General features: G+C 40.9%; 1 protein-coding gene across 1 annotated transcript in view; it reads left to right on the top strand.

The window, feature by feature from the left end:
- The window catches only part of ca10a (carbonic anhydrase Xa), a 239,153-nt gene that overhangs the window by 17,023 nt on the left and 204,365 nt on the right, over window positions 1-17,765 (top strand). Inside the window, exon 2 of the mRNA XM_053414542.1 lies at window positions 14,838-14,912. Coding sequence (XP_053270517.1) covers window positions 14,838-14,912 — 75 coding nt within the window. The remainder of the gene's footprint in view (window positions 1-14,837; window positions 14,913-17,765) is intronic.

The following is a 17,765-nucleotide window of genomic DNA, read 5'->3' as shown; positions in this document are numbered from 1 at the left end:
AACACAGCACTCTTTAAGCCTCCTTATCTTCAAAATAAATTTCACAGCAGCACGAGTGCAATTAGCAGTTCAGACGGAGCCTCGGGCAGAAAGAAAAAAAAAAGTCACTCTAACATAGTTTGCATTTTGAGTGGAAGTCAGTTCCTTTTGTGTTGTGCAGCTTCACCTAGGGGACAGGACATGCTCTGCATTTGTAATCAACCCAGTTGCCAGTTGGGATGTTTCTACATGCACCATCTAGAATCCCATGGGTGTGGCGTCTAATGTGACGGAGCAGGGATGCTGCGCCAAAGCACGGGCAGCATCCATGTTCCCTTATTCTGTTCATCATTTTTCTTTTCTCACATTTCCTACTCGCGTTCGGGGGGGGGGGAGTTCACACACTTGACACATTTGCATAATGTCTTCTTTGACTCTTGACAAACTTTGTTAGTCTGAGAAATCAGCCATTATAATGCCATCAGGGTTGCGTTGCCTCAGGCTTGTTCACAGAAACCTTTTGTTGTGAAAGCGAGTCATGGAGATTGAAAGACAGGGGCATTCACCAGGCAAAGAGGGTCTGTTGAAAGTCACAACTGAGTTGCATTAAAGAAACTGTTGGGTGTAGCATTTTTTTTGCAGCCCGACTCTTGATTTCACCAGAACATTATACACCTACATGCAAGGGGACTTTTCTTTAAAGCCATTAACGCAATATCCTTCCATCCATATTCTACACAGCCTTACCATTGAGAGCCAATCTCGGATGACATTGGGTGAGAGGCGGGGTACAACCCTGGACAAGTCGCCAGTTTATCACAGGGGGTGACATATAGAGACACTCACATTCACACCTTCAGTCAATTTACAGTCTCCAATTAATCTAATCCCAAATCTGCATGTCAGCGGACTGTGGGAGGAAGCAAGAGTACCGAGGGAAAACCCAGGCAAACACTGGGAGTACACACCAACTCCAAACAGGAAGAAGCCGGCTGGGATTCCAACCGGGAACCTTGTGAGGCGGCTGTGCTCACCACAGCACCACAGTGCAGTCCCATTTGGGCAATATTCTAATTGATATGGGCTGAAACTGAAACTGGGTCTCATTTAATGAGCAAGACTGCATAAAGCAAGATATTCATGGGGAGAAGTGAGTGTATGTGTGTGTGTGTGTGTGTGTGTGTGTGTGTGTGTGTGTGTGTGTGTGTGTGTGTGGAAAACAATGGCATCATGCATAATGCTGAACTTCAGGCTTCAAACCTGCTTTAATATGACCTGATATATCATGCCCTTCGTTTTATGCAGTCTATAAAACAGCAAAGCCACAGCTGTGTCTTGGAAGCGTAGGTCAGATGCGTCGCACCTAAAGTTTTATTATCTCAGCTGCGAGACATTCAGAAAGGACATGTATCATAGTTTCATCTACCGTGGCTCGTCCAGTTAGAATTAAATTAGGACCTGAATCTGACTTTCTTACATATGTTTTACTTTGTAAACACTGCTATAAAATCTATATGCTATACAAATTTAGTAAATTCCATAAAAACTGAATATTTACTTTAAAACAGAACTGAACCAAAACCAAGCTAAAGCACTCCCACACATTGTCATAAAGAATTAGACAATCAGACAGTTCAAACAAGATAACACATTTATAATTTTTCATATAGTGGCTAAAATGAAAAATATTAGTATTGATAAGCAACGAGAACTGGTGCTTTAGTGATCAAAAATCGTAGGTGCAGCTATGACTGCAATGTAACTCATTTGGTGTGGTTAACCCAAAAGCAGGACTTAAATTGCATTTGTATCAATAGAGGACAGACCTTTAGCAGAGTAGGGCTACATGATGAATTACAATATACAACCCTGAGGTATAAAATTATAAATTAATGTTGTTATCTGGTCGAAATGGATGAGCAAATTTACAGGACACTATCTATTGATAGAAACTGCCTTTCATAGTCTTTTTCTATGAAAAGTCTCCAAAGGACAAGTGTAATCCATGGCATTGATTCTTGTGTTGAACCTTTTCAGCCTTTATTCACAACAACACAGAACTCTGTGGAGCGTTCAGGTGAGGGATGGCACAGCGGGCGGAGGCAGGACGCAATGTTTGAATTCCGCTGCGGAGCACATTGACACGTCATCCGCCAAAAAGCTCTCGAATCTTGTGATCTTTAAGTCGAAAGCTTTTTCCGTGTTGTCTACATAATTGCCGTCCGTCCTGACTTAGAAACATCATCAATGCTACATGTGCTCCTAGTCAAGCCTCAGGATAAACTCCTGCTGTAAAGTCTATTTGACATTATCTAGAGTTTCTACCAGTGGGCTGGCAGGAGAAACTCCAGAGAATGTCCGCAGCAACCCATGTTCTCACATACAGCCCCTCCGGAGAATTTCAGGAGATTATCCGGATGTCAGTGTATGAAATCATCATGAGTGTCTGGTAGCTTCGGAGCCAGCACATGGAGCCGATTGCAGACTGTATTCTAGGTAGGACCCTAACTGGTACGGCTTGATTTGTCTTCAAGGCCCAGATCTTTTGCAGTGGTAACTTTGCCTAGATACATTAACACACACAAGACCATTTAGGTCATTGGACTTGCTTTTTGTTCCAGTGAGGAAGGCAGCTCCACATTTTGCTAATGCGTTCAGAGATTTTGGTCCCCACAATGTGAGGAACACCTAGACCACACACACACAACTGGGGCAATTAAATACAGGCAGCAACAGGAGCTTGGTGAGATATAATTGTCTCATAAGTCAGTAAGCACAGCTGTTGGCAAGGTCAAGTTTCATTAATGGACGCACGTCACCACTTGCAGTTTTTCCTCTGTGTCTTTTTCAGTCCGCCGTTCTTCTTTTCTCTTTTTTTTTACGCTATTCTCCCTCTATCTGAGTCTGTCCAGTAACTGTCTGGACCCTGTCACTCCCCTCCATCCGTCCCTCTCTCTCCCTCTCTCTCTCTCTCTTTCTGCATGGATGGGCTTCAGGATTGCTTCTGCCCTTCAATGAATATTAATGGCAGAGTTTGGATATTATATGAAAATGAACTGTTTATTTACTGAGTCTCACTCTTCTGGCTTTATGGGAAGGTTTAGTGGGTGCTGGCTGAACGCCGCCAGACTCCCAAGTATGAGGATGAAATAGGTCGGGGCTGTGCTAAATAGGATTCAGGTCAGTAAGAGGCTGTGGCCAATTGGATCCGTCATACAGCTTTAACCGAACCTTTCTTTTGTTGAAAACAATACTACAGCAAAGCATGGCATTGTTTGGAACCAGCGGGATGGGGGTTAAAGTGGTGCAAAGTTTGTTTTAGTGGGACTTGTAGTCCTGAATTGGTTTGGCTGGTTCGGTCAAATCATTTAAGGCTGTGTGCTACTCTGGAGGCGGAGGGCAGACTCCAGCCTTGATGGATCGACTGTCAGCAGAAAAAGAAGTGCTCGCATTCTTCACAGCAGTAAAGTGGAAAATACTCGCTTTCAAATGACTGCCCTGCAATAAGTAGTAAAATATGAGAAAGTTTCCAAATTTTAAAATATTTAATACTTAATTGAGTAAAGGCACAAGAAAATAAAGCAAGTTATACATTTGTTGCTTAGTGCAGCAGGAAAAGAGGATTGAGGAAAAAACGAGGGAATAAGCAAAACAAGGAAACAAGTGATGTCAATAAGGAAGGAAAATGAATGGCAGAGGAAAAGGGACAAAAAGGTATAAAACTGGAAGAAACAGAGAAGAAAAAAAAGAGTAAAGGGACAAAATTTAAGAAAAAAGGGGAGGACAGGAAACAAAGAAGAAGGAACGCAGCAGGGGAGACAGAAAGAAATGGATGTAGGATGAACCAAAGGGAGGCATAAAATGGAACACTGAGAAAAAGTGGGATTTGCTGCAACTTGGACGACAGGGAGAAGGAGGAAGGTGATAAATGAAGCATAAAGGAAAATAAAGAGAAATGGGAGAACAAAGACATAAAGACGGATGAGGGAAAGCAAAAAGAGAGACATTTAATGAAAATAAACCAAGAAAAATGTAAGATGCAGTAAACGTAGGAAGTGAAGAAGTAGAAAGGAAGGATGACCAATCAGGTGAAGTCTTATGATATTGGGGATATTGGCAGTAAACTCAAATACATTGAAGTTGAATTTGACATATTTTCCCCTAATTTAAGTTGAGTAGTTGTTTTCGGAAATGTTTCTATATCAGTTCCATGTAGGCGAGATGATGATACACGAGTATCATTGATTTAACTGGATTAACGTTTAATCAAGGTTAGCTGAAAGAACTTCTGAGAGGAGTCTTTAAGAGAGAAGTCAGGAGAGAATTTAAATTTTGGTAGATTGATTGCTACATTTAAAAGATACAGGGACAAAAGTAAAAAATTAGCAATAGTTCTATACCATTTTCATGCTCTTGGAATTAGGCCTATGTCAAACTGCATTGACCCTATCAAATAAAAGTACATTCAGCTCAATGTCTAACAACCATTGCAAACGGCACCAGCTTTCGTTGTTCAAATAGCAAATGTACTTGTGCCCATCTAATCACGCATTGTGGTTTGATCAGTCCCATTGTTTGCACATTACTAATCTCTCCAATCTTTAGTTATCATCTAATGTCAAATTAGCCTCTGGGGCCAATGGCCAATATTAAGGGGCTTCCAGTGTAGACAGAGGATATCTGGGCAAAGGTTCTCTTCCATTTGCTCTACACTTTTTTCAGTCCGAATAGTTTTTTTTTAATCACAGAAGTCGAGGCCAAGCTAATGCATTTTGCTCTCCACACGGACCGTTTAAATTCGGGTAACCAAAGCCAGGTCAAACGTGATGGGCATTCATTAATTCATATTCAGAATCTGTTTATAGGGACTAGCTCATTGCTATATTGAGCCAGTGGGAAGCATTTGCAAAATTGACCAACAAAAACCTTGTCTGAAATTACAGGTGCATCATTTCACTTTTATGTTATAGATGCATTGCAGTACTAAGACCGTAATAAATACCCACATTACATACAATTTCAAAAAACTGTATCTATGAAACCGTAAACTGTATCCTCATTCTTAGCCAAATTCACAATTAAATTATCAATCCACCAAGGTGCAAGTGGACCTCGCTTTGAAAGGGAATAGAAGATGGCATTCTGATTAGTTATTTGAGAGTCTAAGCACAACCCCTTTGTCCCTGCTCCAGTGACGACTGCTGTCCACCATCAAACTACCAACAGTGGTTTAGGACATGTCCTAAATGCTCCTCCACTTTCCACTTAAGACCATAAATTAGATCGTTAAAAGTGAGTTCTCCGATTCAATTGCCCCGAGGAACAGATTGTCATCTGATGAGTCGGCCTGTGAATTTGTTTCGTCAGAGTTAAGACCTGCACAGAAAAGAGATGTTACAGACAAAACAAAGCAAGGTTTAACACATGAAACTGATTGCTCTCATTAGTTCTCTAAGTGTTAATTGGCCATTGTTATGTCGCCGATTCCACGTTCACATCCCAGCAGTTAATACGATACACCATACAGTGCCTGCTGAGACTAGCTCTACAAATGTCTCATTAAATGAACATTGTACCTCTGGTAAGCTGGTGATCTGCCAGTGTGCCACTACCATCTCTGCCAGTATGGACACAGTGTATTTATGGTTTGCTTTATTAGTACAGTTCGATTTCTGCTGGAGGAGCATGTTTTCATGGCCATGCGTACATCTAAAGGGTTTACAAGCTCCAGCTCGTAGCGCATGACAGACTTCACACAGGGAGAATTTCTGTGACAGCAGTGCGGGGGGGGGGGGGGGTATCAGTCCTTCTGGAGGCGTTAAATATAATTCAATCAACTCGGACATAAAAATTGGAAATTGACCCTAAAAGACAAATCCATCTGCATCTGCATCTGGAAAGTCGACCATTGTTGAAATGCAGACCCAGCCTGTCCTCTCATGGTGCCAGCAATCCAATTATTTTGACAAATGTGCCAAGCTTGGCTCAAAATAAGGACCAGGGAGACCGACCTGCTGCATTTAAAGGCAAAGAATAAAATGCTTGGAAAGCAAGATTTACAATTGTGTGTCAAAGCCTGAGTAACAGACGTATCCCGAATGCCTTTCCCAACCCCCATTAAATACCAACCTATCTGAAAACTATTATCTAAATAACACCCAACTTGATGTCACCATGCTACTTCAGTGCATTTCAGAATGTTCAATTCTCCATCCCTAACCGGACCACCTCGGTAACTTGTGTGCATTTGAACACAAAGTGACAAAAAAGCTAAACACAATTCAATACAAAATGTCATTCTGAAGCCATAACATTGATACAAATGAATTTCACTAGACATCTGGACTCCTTGTCTGTGTTTGCTAAGAAAAAGTGCCTCTATTTTTAATGTCATTCGAAGGCTGGAATAAGGAGGCTGGCGAGAAAATCCAAGAGTTTAAAATTGAATGTCTACAATTTAATATTCTGGGTATTGACTACGCTGGAGGGTACAGAGATAAATTCAGAGAATGAAGCATCATCACCAACAAAGTCTAATCCATCAGCTTCCGTGTGTTGGTTTGCAGCTTCATGCACACAGCTCATGTCACACTCTCTTTTCTGCGTTGTTTATTTGTGAACTGTTTTTAGAAGGGGATAGAAGGGGGTTGATTCCTAATAGAGAGTCAGATAAAGTTCCGCTAATGCACCTTCACATTTTTCACATTGGCAGCCTTGCATCAGTCCCTCCGGCCTGCACCCTTCATGTGACTTGCACCGAGTCGTCCTTTAGGTGCTGATAGTTATCACACGTCTCTTTTACACGGTCTTTGCATTTCTATTCAGTTTTCAGGCGTAGGAAATCATTTCCCTTATCAGTACGTAGCATACACTCACCTGACACAGTAGTTAATTGATAGTTTAAATGTCATGTTTTTGTATTTACCTTGCCTCTACTGTTTATCTGGGACCCTATAGAATAGAAAATGGATGATCCATCAACTCCTTCTCCATCCCACCTCCTGCCGCGTCTTGTCTGCATTTCCCGTTATAGATCGGAGGCATTTCCTTTCTGCTGATGTCAGGAAGTGTGTTGTGGGACCAGGATCAGCTTTGCTCTTCAGTCTCTGTCTCTTTGTTTTGATGAACCACAGGAAGTGATTATGTCTCATCTATTGGCTAGAAGTTGCTACCGCTTCCTCCTGCGTCAATGACAGGATTATATGTGATATAACGCTTTCACATGTCAAATACGGAGGTTGGAATGTACCATTTTAGACTTTTGTTTTGGATTAACAAGTAAATGAATAATTTGATTCATTTTAAAAAAGGATCATGAAAAATTAAGCTTAATTTAACTGGATGGACTAAGTAGCACTAAAGGCTCTGTTATAGGCACATGGAAGAGAGGTTGAATTCATTATTAATAAAAGCAATACTAGGTCAGTCATTTGAGTCAGTAATAATTACCTGAGCTCCTCTCTTCAATTTTAAAAGCAGCAAAAGAGGGAAAGTGGATGAGATATGAAACAACCTTTGCATCTTTAAACAAACAGATACAAAATAGGATTTAAATAAAAGGGGAGTTTGGTTCATTTGAAATCCTGGTGTCTTGTGATGATTTACAACATTAATAAAGGTGTCCCCGGTATGCTGGCTGTGTAATGTAAACGTTGTGTGGCCCAACCTTTTCACCTTTTGCTGTAGGCATGAGATCTGAGCAGATTTTTAATTATGGGTAAGTTGATGAATGATGTTGTGCTATTAGAGCTTATTGGATATGCTTTTATGAGTATAAGTTTATGGGTGGAAATAATAATCACATGCGACTGTTCCAAAACAGTGAGTTAGCAGCAGCTAGGCAGCGAGCAGCCATTAGCCAGGAAACACACAAAGCTGCCTGCATATTCAAAAACATCTGTGGACGGAGTGAAGACAAGACCAAATGAAAAGCACAAACTCACAATAGCACAGCTTCACAGATGGCTGCCATCTTTGTAGTTTTATTTTTCATCTGTGCCTCTTTATTTTGTTGTCTTTTGGACCCTTGCAGACGGGAGGAGAAGGTGACAGAGCGATCAGATCTATTTCTAAATGTGGACACTCGTTTTAATAGCAGGTGTAAAATGAGTAACTGAATATTATTCACGGTTATTTCCTGACTTGTCCTGTGGCTGTGTATGGAGATTTAAATAATGAATGAAACCCTGTTGCTGTGTCACCCATGTGTAAAATTATCCACAGCCTCCCTCTCAAATCAGAGACGGTTTTATTATTTGGTTACACATTTTATTTCTGCTGCAGTGTGAGGAACCTAGTTGTTAAATCAATTGCACTGTAAACCTTCTACAATTTGTTATTGTAGGCTGCTCACTCATCACATAGAATGGCAGTTTCAGTAGGCAAAAATTATTATGTGACAATTTATCATGAAATAATCAAATATTACATTATCAATTGCAAAGCAACATATAATGCAATACATGCATTACAACTGCATATTGCAAAGTGCAGCTACCCCAAACTAACATATACATGATTAAATATAGAATAGAATAATGTAAAAGGGAAGGATATAGAAAGAGAACAAATCTTACAATGGAGAACATTTATATATCCGTAAATTATGGAAAACAAAAAGAGAGAATCAAAATTAATTAGACACCATGAATTAATTAAGATGACAATTTTCTTTTTGAATGGACCATTTGCATGATTCAAATGCAAATTTATTTATTGAATTCATAGATGCAAAATGTGTCAAATTAATTAAATACCATAATCATTTGGTTAAAAACTGAAACAGATATGGGCCTACACCAGGGATGTCCAAACTTTTTGTCCCGAGGGCCACATACAGAAAAAAATCCGAAGGACTGGGCCACTCACGCCGCCATGCCCCCTGCCCTGGAGCGGACTGTTGTCAGGGTGGGGGGGCGTGGCAGCGTGGCGCCTTTCTGAGGGACGTGGCGGCGTTCTGAGGGACAGCTGGCAAGTCAGGGCTGAGAAGTGCAATACAGTGGGCCATAGTCCATTATATTACATTACATTTCATGTAGCTGACGCCTTTATCAAAAGCGACTTACAATAAAGGCCGGCACATGGTTCTGCAACTGTGGCTGCAACTTTTCACACAGTTGTGTCGATGGACTCGTTTTAATTTATGGTTCTCCAAGGGTTGCGCGTGTTGCAAAGCAAGTCACCGCCAGAACAATAGGTGGAGTAACGTTTTTTGTCGAAGACGACCTTAGAGACGCCTTCTTTGTGTGTGGCAGTTGTCGTCGACTGTTCATTACTTTATTACTTTTTCTGGAGAACAAATTTGTCCCTGATCTTTCTCCACAGCTTCGTACCTTCGTCGACCTGCAAACTGACGTTAGCCGAGATGTCCTTCCAGGAATTGCAGGCCATCTGCATGTCCTTGTATTCCGTCAATGACGGGTTATACAAGTGGTCATACTTTCGGACCTCTTCTGCCAAACGCTCTTCTATTTGGTCCATATTCGTTCTTCTAAATCTTCTGTGGTTTCTACCGGTATTATGAGGCATGAAACCGGAAATGTGACTCCGGAAAGAATGTAGTTAGCGGACCAATCACAGCCTTGCGGGCTGCGTGAGGGTTGCAAAGCTTTGTCTTATAGTTAAAAAAATTTGGCGACGTATGCAAGCACGCAAGGGGCTCGCAAGGGGCTCTTGAGTGTACCCCTTCTTGCGTGTCTCTGAAAATGCAGAAGCATGCGCCGGCCTTAAGTGCATCAACCCCGAGGGTACAAACCCAGAACAACAAGAATCAAGAATGTAAAATCTCTTCAAAAATAAAGCAAAACAAAGTGCTATAATTAAGTGCTACTAAATTGTTACTTTATTTTTATCTTTTATTTTATGTTATTTTAAGACATTGATGAGGGCCAATAAAAAATGGATGGCGGGCTGCAGTTGGCCCGCGGGCCGCAGTTTGGACACCCCTGGCCTACACCCTCACAAAAATGGATACAACCCTCAGTTATATCAATGCTCTCCTTTTTAATTGGCCAGATTATATTTTGCATTCAATTTATTTCTTATTCGCTTCATCTTGAATGGGTAATTCATATATTTTCACAGTGTAATCAATCACTTTTCTATATAAAGTTGTAATGGTGTGTGCTCTGTGGTTGCTCTGCCAGCTCAGCTTTCTCACAGGGATCACACAACAATAAATAGACCTCATGGGATTAAACAGTGTCGTATCTCAGCAGCTCCTTCTCCAAAACTGATGATAACCAAACAGTTTCACATTCACGCTTACTAGAGTGAAATGATGAGCGGAGTGGACCTCGCAATCTATACGGGGGGGGGGGTATTCTTTTTTTTTTTTGTCTGGGACAGCAACTGTGTTATTACAGCCTCTCTCTATTACAGTGCACATGTGCAGCATGCTTCTAAGAGAGAGAGAATCTGTATTGTTATTGTCAGTAGCTCGTAAGAGGATCATGTCCCGAACTCCAAATCTCCTTTATATTATTACTTACAGTAGCTAGGATCCCAAGGGCTCTCACTTCCACACACAGGGTAACACTGCACACGGTTGTTCTGTCTGACCGCTCAATATTTCTTCTTAGTTCTCAGCTTCTATCTCATAAAACATGGTGAAAATGCTCTGAGGTTGATGTAGTGGTGAACCAACATATCATTGTGTATTGATAGCTATTAGGTATTTTTATCTTCCTTGTCACACTTATCACACTTGTCATAGCCCACTTTAATTAGCTGCTACAATGTTCAATCACTTACACTGACACATCGCTAGGTCTTAAAAATAGAATAAAATAGAAAATACTCCATCATGTAACTTTGTTTAGGCGGAAGTTTGTCTTTGCTTACATGTGCTAAAAGTGCTTTAAAAATGTACATTCAAAACACATCTAAACATATTTAAAAGAAAATCTGAGCTCCCACACGCATGTGTGACTCCTGATGCTTGAAGCTGGTGTGACTTTGGTTGTTTGGGTGGTCAAGGTCTAGGATTGGACATTGGCCAAATTGTGTGTATAGATTACATAAAAATGATCTGAATTTCCCACGGGATGAATAAAGTATCCATCTATCTATCTATCTATCTATAAAAGTACCGGATGGAGGGATTGACTGCTCCCCAAAAGTGAAGCCAAAGTGCCAGAGTAGATGGGACGTACAACAAATAACAAAGTCAAAGAACACGTTCAAAAGAAAATTCTGAAAAATGCCTTTTGTCATTTCATTTAGTCTTATCACACTAATCTATGTGTTAATTTTTCCAATAAGCTTGGTTTAAATTAGTTTTTTCCTCCTGAAAAATAAGGGAGAAACACTGTATCAGCGGGACCTTGCTATTCTCCCTGCGTTGCTTCTGCACAGACCAATGGGCAGGATGGCAGAGTTTGTATTTAGGCTTCATTTCTTGATAATGGGAGGATCTTCCATCTATAATCTATTGTTAAAAACCTTTATTTGGCGCTCCAGCCTCCACCGTCCACCCGGGGAGAGGGTGGAGCACGAAAGGGGAGCGGGGCACTCAAAACAGGTCAATCTGAGGAGGGCTGTTTTAGACAGGGTAAAAAGGGTGCTGTTTTAAATGATCCTTGTGGTATTTTGACCAAAATATGCTATAGACATTTCATTAAGACCCCAAGGAACCATATCAACTGTGGTAAAATGGGCATACGATGGGTCCTTTAATAGACTGAACCGTTACTGTCAATATGTCTTATTGACATATTGACTTATTGATATGTTTTAATGCAAAATTATTGTTATGGGAGTATCCTGACTGATGGGACTTTATTGTTTTGAGTGACATAAAGTGCAGTGATTTAACTACATTTTTATGATACATGAATAAATTAAAGCATTAAGTAGTAGTAATAACGTTTTCACCAGGCAGGGATACAAAGGAAAGAAAAAATAAATACATACATTTAGTCAATAACTAGGCCCATAGAAGAGCAAACAGGACTTTACTAAAACAATACTGGTGCATACATGCATACAGCTGTTATTCTTGACCATTTAGTGGACCTCTGTATTTAGCCAAGCTCCACCGTCAGCCACCTCTTTTGGCTAAACCAGGAAGTGGGACTAATGGAATAAAAATGCTACAACCCCAAAACTAAATTGATTAACTCAACTTACAATGACAATACGTGGTACGCACCTCAGTTAGAACACAGTCTGGTGGGTTGTTGTGTTTCAGTTAACATCAGTTAAAAGAAAACGTACACCCTGTGATAATGATGAGGGAGAATGCTGTCTTTTGAATTTTTGAATGTGCCGAGACAAAAGTCCTTTTATCATATCCCTACCTCAGTTGTGCAGCAGTGGATACTGCCGTCACTTCAAGATCTGGCATTTCAACATTCACTGGCAAACTCTCCCATCCTACACTGAATTCACAAGTGATTGGTCTAAATGGCTGTCAGTCAATCATTGTGTAGTTGTCAAGGCTGTATGTTGCTGGCGCCTCTTTCTTACAGAGCCTGACATCACTCTAACAGTTAACTGTCACTGAAGCCACCATCAGTGTCCTGGTGGCTCAGTCCTTCTTCTGTAAGGTACCTGGCATCCATGGCGTTGAAAGGTGGACTCGGTGTGTTGATATAATTGTCCCCCATCCTGATGAAAACAACTGTGGTGCATGCATAAGCACATGCATGTGGACGTGCAGTTCCCTTAGGGGTTCTGGTAAAGATTTTGAAAATCTCTTCACCTTATTTATAAAAGAAAACAGAGTGTGAACAATCTGGATTTACCTGGGGTGTTTTAAGTAATACATCCCCAACTAAATGAAGGTTTTTAATCAACTCTCAGTTCTTGCGCTGCTTAAGACTCAGAAACATTCCTTTCATTTGAAAAATGTAATTGTACAACACATTGGATACATGAAAAAAATTCCCATTATATTGAAAATTGCAAGTTTGATCATTATCTATCTTCTACAAAAAGTGTCCCCAAAGATTAATTTACAGCTATAGCCACTGGTAAAAATCCATTTAAATCTGATTTGGGCTTTATATGAAATCGGAGAGTGTGTGTGAGCCATGAAGCTTCTCTGTTGTGTACAGTGACTGGAGATAAACTTCTGCTGCTAAGTAATGAGCTCCAAACCCTGGACTGATTGCTCATTAAACAACATATTGATGTTAAATATAGGAGACGCTGGGTGGATGCAACATCCTTGGAGTTGATTAAAAGACAAAGAGATGAACTAAATACTTCTTGCTGTTGAGTACCACTTTAATTTTTAGTAGGGTCCTTTGTGACGTAAATGTAACCCACCTATGTCCGCTAGCCTATAGGAACAGACTCCAATATGCACATGTCTGCATGCAGCCCCAAATGTTTGACCTCTCTGACAGTATGTATCAACTGTGCATGCTCCAGGTAGAATAAATAGTGCCCACATTTGTACGACCCATCTTTTAAGGAATTTAAGTACACAAAACCGGGATTAGAACTAGTACGCAACTATCAGTGGACATAGAAAGTATGGTCAACACACAACTCTAAATAAAAGCTGAGTTACCACGACTTAATCTACAGGGCAAAGAAATTGCTTTTATAAATTCTGGTGTGATTTATCTTTAACTTTTCCATTCAAAATCCACTCTGTTGCATCACAGGGTGAAGGCAGATTTCCATATGGAATTGAATCAAGCTTTCCCAGTAAAGGTGTGAAGCAGAAAAATTGTGTTTGAACAGACAAGAAAGAGGGTTTGTAGGAATAAAAATAAAAATGTTAGGTTTGTAGAAAAAACACTTCTAATAATCCCACCCTGGAGACATAGAGGCTCCTCTCATCTCCTTTCACGATGATTATTACGGCAAAGAATTTGTGCATTGCCAAGGTGTCCATCAGAATGCACGTTGCAATTTCAACATGAAATTAAATGCTTTCATCCAAAAGAGATAACAAATTTGTTAAAAAAGCACATTGACTGGTTTGGAGTGATTCTGCTTTTGTTTTTAAGTCCTCCTATTTTGGGGGGGGGGGTTTCATGCAGGTTGTTAACCTAAAGTTAATTTACGAAACAATTTATCATTATGAGAAATGAACTGACAACAGTGTTATTATTTTTTTTCCATGAAAGGCCAACTACAATTTCCCTCCCTTTTCAGCTTGTGCCGGTGAAGATTGCCCTTAGAGAAAATAGCCTTTACTGGATCGTGTTCAACCCGCTGAAATAGAACCTGTTCACCAGCGTTACTGCAGCAAGGCTGTTTGGAAAAGGAGGGCGTAGTGTTGTTCAGCCATCTCGGCTTCTATAAAAGACAAGCAAGCTGGGTAACCTCCAGACCCTCGATTAAGCTGCACTTTGCGTGTTTGCTGAATGAACAGGGGAAAAGAAAAAAAATGGAGGTGTAAAAAGTAATATCCTGAAGGCTCAGTGGGTAATTCTCGATCACAACTCTCTCTTTGTGTTGAGACCTTTGCTCACCTCAATTATACTGTACCACCTTGCTCTAATCAGGGACGTTTTCCACAGCTCACATGACACCAGGGATTTCTATGCTTATGTCTCGGGAGGAATCGCATCATGAGGGAGTGTCCATGTGTGTGTGTGTGTATGTGTGTGTGTGTGTGTGTGAGTGTGTGTGTGTGTGTGCTCAGCCGGACAGAAATGAGAGGTTGCATTCTAATGGGAGGCCTTTGCTCCAAGGCCATCTCAGGAGACTTTATGTGCAGAGCCCTCTCGCTGAGAAGGTTAGCAGGGTGTCTTGAAATAATGAGGGTGGGGGAAAAAAAGAGTGTTTTAGTTGGAGAGCTTCGAAACTTGGCAGGAGTTCTTTTTTTTTTTTTGCTTTCTTGTCTGAATTTCAGTTCCAAGTGATTGATGTGTCTGTGTCTCTTCTCCTCCTCACAGCACAGCCGAGTACACCGAAGATTCACGAAGGATGGTGGGCGTACAAGGAGGTGGTGCAGGGGAGCTTTGTTCCAGGTAGGCCTCAAACAGTGTGCGACACAAGTTTCCCCACTTAATACTCATATCCCTGCATGCACTTTAAACACACTGTGCGCTCGATACAGAAGTCAGAGCTTATTACATATTTAGGATAACATAAGGCCACCTTGCCATTGGCAATAGTTTTATTTTCTCATTCACACAAGACCTCTTTGTCCTTCCCACAGAGCTCATGCGTTTTCGCTGATTGATTGACGGCATCTCACTGTTCCTTCCACCCTCTCCATCTTGTTGTGCATCTGCGTGTCAGGCCAATTATTTTCCAGAGATTGTGTTTTTCTGCTGAGCTGAGGTGCTTTTGGTGGCTGTGTGTGAGACTGTGGGAAATAATGTTAATATCTTTCTTTATGAGGACCAAACGTCTGTGTGCGGAGAGAACAATTGTGATAATTCACATTTAGGACACACTTTGTGAGTACTCACTGATGCAAACCTTATGTTTGGGTTTAGTTAGCAAGGAGTTTTCATATGGTGGAAGTTAAGGTACTAAGTGGTAAAGACTCAAAACTCATGAAGACTCACCGGAACCATTAGATTAGAACTTTTCTCCTGCTGTCACTACAACTGCACAAGTTGTGAAATTGCACATGATGGACCATGGCTTTCAATGAACTCTTCCTCATTTATTGTAATGATAGCAGAGATAAGCTGCGAGATCTCACTGACGCCTCTCTCCGGAGGAGACTCTCTCTATACTGGGGCAACCGTTACAACAAACTACTGTAATAACAGTCTGTGCCATGTGAAATATGGAAGGACATTTCAGAGAAGATGGAGATAACGACTTACAAAATGTAATTTGATTGTTGGCATTCTGACACATTCCAGTTGCTCCAGCTGCTTAATAGGTTTAGTCCTCTTTAAGCAGTGCTCCTCATCCTGTCCTCCACTGCTTACAAACTATGCATGCTTGCACATTAAGTGTGACAGACCGGCCCGGGATCCCTAGAAGTTATGAACGTATGTTCATCGTAAATGCAGCAAGTCATTTTCCTCTTTATGTACCAAGGCATTAAGCCAGGGTGTGGAGGTCAGGGTGGTAGATGGATGTGTATCGTGCTGCAGTTTGCATTAATGGTGGCCTTCATACTATTATTTACTTATCGTAAGCATTCTTGTCTGGTGACAGGGTTTAAAAAAGAAGGTTGATGAGATTCAGGTTTTCTGGTTGGATTAAGTCCTGAAATCAACAAGCAAACCAGATAAATCCGTTCCATCTCACCTGCATACACTTTAGATCATATAAAACATGAATCTGGCGCCTTTAGAATTTCATGAAAATCCAAAGAGGAGGAGCAACTAGGTTCACACCAGAGACTGTATACAAAGATGGACGGCTAGAAATGAAGCCAGTGACGACAGAAATGACAATAAATAAAGCAAAAATATCCTGGATACAACACACGTATAGCGATTGGAGGACGGAACCGTGGTAGTTTGGACTTTTGTTGTCCCATGTCCCAGTTGCTAACCAGGAGGAGGCAGGTTAAGGAACTTTACTGCAGCCAACCATCTGGGGGAGATCCAGATGACTTTGCTTGACTTTTGTGGAGCAAAGATATTGTCAATCTTCATTTACAGTCTGGGGTTTGCATTTGAATGAATCAACAACAGTCACATTTCAGGTAAGGCATTCCCTTAAGGTGTTGAACAAATATACAATCAATGAAAAAACAATTTAATCCTTTCTCTCTGAGCATGAACATTTCTTTTATTTGGATATGATGACTCTACTGGATTAAAAATCCTAATTATATGCTAGTTATACAATACGGGGGAGTGTGGTGATCATGCATAGGGAGAAATAAGGTGGGGTTGAGAAATCAGCCATTACAGAGTGTTAACCCTGAGTCCGTTCAATTCAACTACACAAGGGCCTTTTTATATGATGAGTCATTCACATTATCCTCACTAAATAACACAGCAAAAAATAATCAGTTTTTTCTTTTTGATCAAAATCACCTTCAGAAAATACCCAGGTTTTGTTGAGCCAGTAGAGCCAGGCTGTAAATGGTCTGCATGTAGGACTGTGTGGTGATTCAAACCAGTTTACACTACAAGTCACATTCACGCACAAACTCAAAGTACTGCTTTCCTATTTCCTGTCACACATTCGTGCTCTGATGGACTGGAGGAGCCAGGGATCTAACCGCCGACCTTTAAGTTTGTCAACCTACTCTATCGCTTGTGCCACAGCCGCCCGCCTGGCTTTACATTGGCTCGTGCATTAAGTCATGACTCCTCCCCCAATTTAAACTGGCAATCTTGAAGGGTTTGAATTTTTTTGTATGGACAACATTTTACAAATTGGTCTTGTATTGTTGAGAATTAACCTTGACATATTGTTCTGAAAACTGCTGTTAGGGATTGGGCCTTTTAGGAAATAAAAGCAGACCATAGATGGATGATTACACACCAAGGTATTGTGGTGTGTTTACAGTCAGTAAAAGCATCTGTTTCCCAAAGCAAATGCAACAACTTTCCCAGTGTGTACGGGCATACATAAATAAGTGCCCGTTTGTCCTTCCCTCTGGCACCAACCACTTGGCGGTTTGCTGCCCCGTTTAAATCTCAGCTATCTCTTCGAGCAGTTCTCCACGGCACACTTGCTTTACTAACCACCGTACAACAGCTGGAGCTGTTAAACCCTATTCATGATCCTCCTGTGGTCGTGAAGAGAATTCCCACCTTGTTTTGCAGCCGGCAGGATTTCATGGCTGCGGCATAATAGAGAAAGGAAGGATTTTCACTGCAAATGAACCTAGTATAATATCATTCTTATAAGAAAATATGTTCCATCAGTATTATTTCTCTCTTAGTCTACATGGA

Source organism: Pleuronectes platessa, chromosome 21 (assembly GCF_947347685.1).
Source record: "Pleuronectes platessa chromosome 21, fPlePla1.1, whole genome shotgun sequence".
NCBI lineage: Eukaryota > Metazoa > Chordata > Actinopteri > Pleuronectiformes > Pleuronectidae > Pleuronectes > Pleuronectes platessa.
The sequence above is the reverse complement of the archived record's forward strand: the minus strand, read 5'-3'. Positions and strand labels throughout refer to the sequence as shown.